The 6,000-nt window shown below is 43.5% G+C and overlaps 1 protein-coding gene across 1 annotated transcript in view; it reads right to left on the bottom strand.

Moving 5' to 3' along the window:
* Positions 1 to 725: 725 nt before the first annotated feature.
* The window catches only part of TAPT1 (transmembrane anterior posterior transformation 1), a 64,188-nt gene continuing 58,913 nt past the window's right edge, over positions 726 to 6,000 (bottom strand). The window contains exons 13-14 of the mRNA XM_082653558.1: positions 5,832 to 5,992; positions 726 to 2,940 (exon numbers count right to left, since the gene is read on the bottom strand). Of these exons, the coding sequence (XP_082509684.1) occupies positions 2,723 to 2,940; positions 5,832 to 5,992 (379 nt within the window). The 3' untranslated portion in view covers positions 726 to 2,722. The remainder of the gene's footprint in view (positions 2,941 to 5,831; positions 5,993 to 6,000) is intronic.

The following is a 6,000-nucleotide window of genomic DNA, read 5'->3' as shown; positions in this document are numbered from 1 at the left end:
CTATCAGTCCTCCCCAGGAGGGCAGGGACTTTGGTTCATTGCTGATTCCAGCAGCTAGAGCAGTTCCTGACACATAGAAAGTGTTAATAAATCTTTGTTGAAAGAATAAATAGATGGAACTGAAACAGTCCAAAATGTAGTGATTTTAAATTATTTTGTGACTTTATATCCATCTCTGCTGAGTTACCAGGGATGGGAGGAAAATTTCTGAGGTTCTAACAAGTTTCTTCCATGTATACGTATAAAGAGTATAAAGTCTAACTGCTAGCCGAAGTACAAGAAGTACAAAGAAAATTTGGACAAGCTCTGAATGACTCTTGGTGTTTATACTTCTATCCCAAAGAGAAAGCTAAGAGTCTGACTTACGTTGTGCCTCAGATTTTTTTTTAACCGAAGTACTGTCTTAAACTTGACCCCCAGATATGAAAAGCACATGGTGTGACATTCAAATAGCTGCAAAATGAAGTACCTTAATTTGCTGAAAGATATTAAATGGTCTATGATCAAGACCCAGTCTATTTTTTTCCTCCAAAGACAAAAATCAAACATTTTTCTCCCATTAAAACCAAAAGAATAATTCAAATTAGACAGTCCTGTCACTTGTGAATTGGAAGTAAATTCTTATTATAGAGTGGGAAATTCACTCCACTGAATATAGTAGTAAATATTATTAAAATAAATTCAGTGACCTTTTTAAAAAAGATTATAAAATTGAATTTATTGAGTTTCACACAAGATGCACTTATAAAATTAGTACTGAATGCCATTTTAACAGAGGAAATGAACATTATTCCAAACTCCCAATATATTCTGCCAAAAAAAGATCTTTCAAAAATGACAGCACACTAACAGAGTAATTCAAGCTGAACTGAAAGATATACCCAAATCATATTTTTGCTCTGATCAGGGCTATGTTTGGCAAAGTTATCCCCAAACTGTTCCCATTCCTCACAGACACTGTTCTTTATGTTGGTGAAGAGAAGATGGAAAAAAGAATAATAATCCTAAAACGGGCCTTCACTGAAACATACACAAAACAATTTAAAGTCTTTCATCTTTAAGTTAAAATAATTCCTGGTTTCACAAAAGCATTTCTGTACAATTTTCTTTTTTACCCTACATAAATGTTAATTTCGATTTCTTTAGCTTTAATGTAAAACATTAAAATCCACTTTTGTTTTTTCAGAGGAACAAGCCAAAGCATTAAAGCTTGCTTTTTCACATTTCACCCAGGAAACAGACAAACCAGCTACAATTTACCTTCTGCACGTCAAGTGCTGGAAATACCAGCACAAGAGCTGAACTTTAAAATGAAAACTTTAAAATGAAACCATCAAAGGAAGTTAACAGTTAACGGTTAACACCTGGACATTCTGAAATTAGACCCTGTAAAATTTTTATAAAAGTGCAGAAAGGTTCCTCAAGGTAAAATGTGGTGGAAAATAACCTGTCCTATGACGTGGGCCACAAACCGGTAATTAAGCAGAAATGGAATACTGATCTCAAACAAAACCAAAAAGCACCTTTTGGCCGCTGTTCCCAACATCCCCGCACAAACACCTGTCCACACCCAGGCAGCCACCTGAACGCCCCGAACACCCCACTTCCCTTCCCCCACACAGCCTGCCCAGCCCGGCACAGGTGCACGTGACAGCCACACCTCCCCACACAACACAGGCCCGCCCAGGCGCAGGCACACAGACAGACCCACCCATGCACTCCAGAAGCCGGAGCAAGATGCTGCCCCATCTGCTAGAAGATGGACTTCAAAACTGTTGCTTGGAAAACCCACTTGAAGTCGACACCTTTGAATTTTGTATACTGACAGTTCTTCAGCCTGTTCAACACCAAATCCTTTTAACTGTAACAGTTTAGGAAGCACTTAATTAGTTTAAAGTGAAACCAGTTAACTACAGTTAAAGTTAACACTGCTCCGCTTTCTCAGCACAGGAAGTGGCTTTCTGTAAGGGAATTCCTATTTTATCCACTGCAATGAAACAATACACAGCTCACGTTTGCTGTAAAGAGTAAACTGAAAAATTATGAAACATTTTCTCAGTGATGCATAACCTTCATTAATTAATATTTTTTAAATAAACTGGCTTAGGGTCTTTTATTTTTTCTCTATAAAGTGCTACTATTCATCATGTCTTATTTAAGGTAGTTTTTTATTCTGATTAATTCAGGTACATCTTCAAAGATTATTCTGGTGGTAAGAACACTTGACTTAAGTTTAATTATTATTATTATTTTTAATGGTTTGGCAGATGAAGTGACGTTTGAAAACTGTGGAAACAGAGTGAGGCTGGAAAGGGAGCATCGTGCTAAGAGCTTCACAGTTTTCCAGGTATATCCTTATACTGAAGAGGACTCACATCAAAATCCGATCTTCTGGAAGCACAGATTGACAAAGCAAAAGTGATGTCCGTGTTGCTCCTGTCGGGCCCAGAGAGATTCTGCTGCTTTGCCAAGCAGCAGGAACTTTTCCTAATCCGTCAAGTTTTCCAAGGAGTCAAGGCTGGAGGTCACTGTTGGCGGACTCACGTGACCTGACCTTCAGCCAGAGCACATCACTGGAAGAAGGACACTAAGATTTGCTTTCCATTAATAATTTAAGTTCTTAAATAAATATTTAAGTGCCATTTTCAGCATCTGTCCATCCTGGTAGCACAGCATCTGCTGCCCCGGGACTCTGTATCTTTGGCACACGCAGCTACAGAAATCAGTCAATTCGGTTTCCACAAATTGTGAACCTGTCTATCTCTAACAAATCTTTCTTTGAGGATCTGTGTTTTAATTCAGAGTTTTCTTGCGTTATGTCCTTCTCGTCACCATCTGGAGTTGTCAGGAACTGATCAGAATTGCTTGTCACAAGTAGTGGTATGACATTTTCCTTCTGATGAAGAGGCTGGCTGGTGACCGAAGCAGACAGGTTTTCTTCTGTGGAAAAACAGATTCATTTAATTAGAAAAGGGTTTCCCCCCAACTTATAATAACCACAAGCTTACCAATATAGTGGTACTGAAAAGAAATGTTGATTATCCACGCTTTTGGATAAAGCGAGTAATAGCCAGACAGCATGCTGTATACGCCCCAGAGTTTATAATGAAACTCAGAGGCTACACTAGTTCTGTTTCCTCATCCAAAAGTTTATATAAAAGCTATTATGTGGATCATGTCACACAAATAACACTGTTACCTGATTCTGGAAAGATCAGAACTCCTATGTAACAACCCTCCTCCTATAAAACCAATAAGAAGATTGTTGCCAGAGCTGAAAAATTAACATTGTTTCCTAAACTCAGGACATCAGGGCTAAGGAGACTCTAATCCATTCCACCTCTTATGTGAAGTCACATTAGACATGGTCAGCATTTCATGTCCAGGAAGTCCAAATCAGAAGTAAAAACAAATCAATGGACAAAACCTCTAATGTGTATTTTGGGCCATGGCGATCCTGAGCCTGGCCTGAGGAGCAGTGGTCTGGGGGCCTGGACCCACCAATCCCCGAGTCATACATTCAGTCCTTATAAGAGCAGCTTCATCAAGGTAAGGATGACATACCACAAATGGTACATATTTAAAATGGATAATCTGATGAGTGTTGACACATATATACACCTGTTGAAACCGTTGCCACGGTTGAGACGATGAATACATTCATCTCTCTGGGTCGTCCCTCCCTCCTGCTGTCCTTTGCTTCTTTTGGAACATGATGGACTCCATGCTGTCTTGACAGCCAGTCCCTCTGTTCACATGCAAATTGGGCCCGAGCTGTCTGACTTGCAATATCTTCCTGAATGGTCTCTGGCCAGTGGTCTCCTGACCTCCAAAACATCCTGACCAGACACAAAGGCACTCGCGCAAAATGCACTTCTTATTACGGGGCTCTGGATCCAGTGAACTTGAACTGCAGTGCGCGCTACAGGTTTTATCCCCTCTTCAACTGGAGGCTTCTTGAAAGCAAGACTGATGGTTATTAGTTTCTTACTGTGTTGAAGGAGCCTAGCCTAACAGAACACATATGGACCCATTATGAACTATCCAGGTAGCTGAAACGAATGCAATCCCATATCACCAATAGTACTTACATGTTCTTTAAAATTAAAAATTATTTTCAAGTTAATCACAAGTTTCTGTTCTACTTTAAAATAAAGCATACATGACGAGCATGGCTCTCTCTTCAGACTGGCCTCCGGCCCAGCTCTAGTCTCATCTCTTATTCCTTCCAGAACAAACTTGACACCTGGACTACTGACCCACTAGTTCTCTTCTGTTTCAGGCCTCCACGATTCAGCCCACGCTGGTCCCTTTCCTGACGTGCCCCGATCTTCACCTGGGCCTATTTCTTTTCACCCTTCAGGATTTAGTTCAGGCGTCACCACCTCCAGGAAGGGCCCCTCTCCTGTGCCCTCCACGCCCCTGTCTATAACCTCACTCACCAATTTGGATTATCCACTTTTGTTGTCTCCCCTGTCAGTCTGTGAGGCGCTAAAGCATGATTTATTTACCTTTCTATCTCCAGCATCTCATATACTACCTGTCACACACATTGCCCCAGTTCTTCCTCCAAATCTTCCAGGCCAGAAGCCCTGGAATCATCCTCAACTCTTCTCCCACGGCACAACCTCACTGGCAAGCCCTGGGCCCCTCCTAACCTATCCAGAATCTGGTCAGCCTGCCCGCTCACATGCTGACCCATGCACTGAGCCAGGCAGCTCCCCACTGGCCTCCACCTCTGGGCTCACCCTTCTTTTCTTTTTTTTAAATAAATTTATTTTATTTTTGGCTGTGTTGGGTCTTTGTTGCCGCACGTGGGCTTTCTCTAGTTGTGGTGAGCGGGGGCTACTCTTCCTTGCAGCGCGTGGGCTTCTCACTGCGGTGGCCTCTCTTGTTGCAGAGCACGGGTTCTAGGCACGTGGACTTCAGTTGCTGTGGCTCGCGGGCTCTAGAGCGCAGGCTCAGTAGTTGTGGCGCACGGGCTTAGTTGCTCCACAGCATGTGGGATCTTCCCAGACCAGGGCTCGAACCCGTGTCCCCTGCATTAGCAGGCGGATTCTTAACCAGTGCACCACCAGGGAAGCTCTGGGCTCACCCTTCTTGAGGTTAATTTCCACAAAGACTGAAAACAGTCCTTTTAAAATGTCTGCTGGATCGTGTCACTCCTCCGCTCCAAGCCCTGCAACAACCCCTTCACACAGGAACAGCTGAGATCCTCACGAGAGCCCACAGGGCCCTGGGTGACCCGGAGCCCTGGGCAGTCTCTTGGACCCCCTTCCAGTCCCTCCCGATCCCGGGGGAGAGGCTGTCCCTTGACACGCCAAGCACGTTCCTGCCTGGGGCCTCTGGACGCATGGCCTGTGCCTGGGAGGCTCCTCCCTGGAAGGCTCGGTCTCTGCCCGGATGCCGGCTCCTCACGGCTGGGGAGTGCCCCCAACTCCCACCACAGTCCCTCTCCTGAGTCTGCTTTAGTTTTCTCCACAGCACTTACAGCCACCTGCCATAGTGCACATCCATTCCCTCTCTCTCCCCGATGATCCAGCTCTGCCTGCCCCACTGCTGTATCCCTGGGCCTGTCAGGTAACAGGTGCCCAATAATCATCTACCGAACAACCAACGAAGGAGTGAAAAAGCTCGGAGCACTGCGTTAGGGGCACCTGTGATGAGATCCACAGCATAAACATTAAAAATCAACAGCTAAGCAAAGTGAAATCCAATCTTGAAAGCACTGCTAAACATCGACTGAACAGTGATTTTTTTATTAAGTGGAGTTCAGACAATTAATTCATTATAGAATGATTCATAGAAGTGATAAAAAGAACCAAACCTACCTTGAGAGGGTTTACATTTATTTTGTGATTTACTGGATGGTTTGCTGGGAGCGCTGGTTGGGGGAGGGTTAAACAACTTTTCTTCCATTTTGGCTTCCTTCACGTACTGGCATGATTTTCCCAACAGGACAATGCTGTTCAGTACTTTCAGAGAAATCAACCTAAAACA

The sequence above is a fragment of the Grampus griseus genome, assembly GCF_964374135.1.
Source record: "Grampus griseus genome assembly, chromosome: 4".
Taxonomy (NCBI): Eukaryota; Metazoa; Chordata; class Mammalia; order Artiodactyla; family Delphinidae; genus Grampus; species Grampus griseus.
This window is presented reverse-complemented; position numbering and strand designations above follow the sequence as displayed.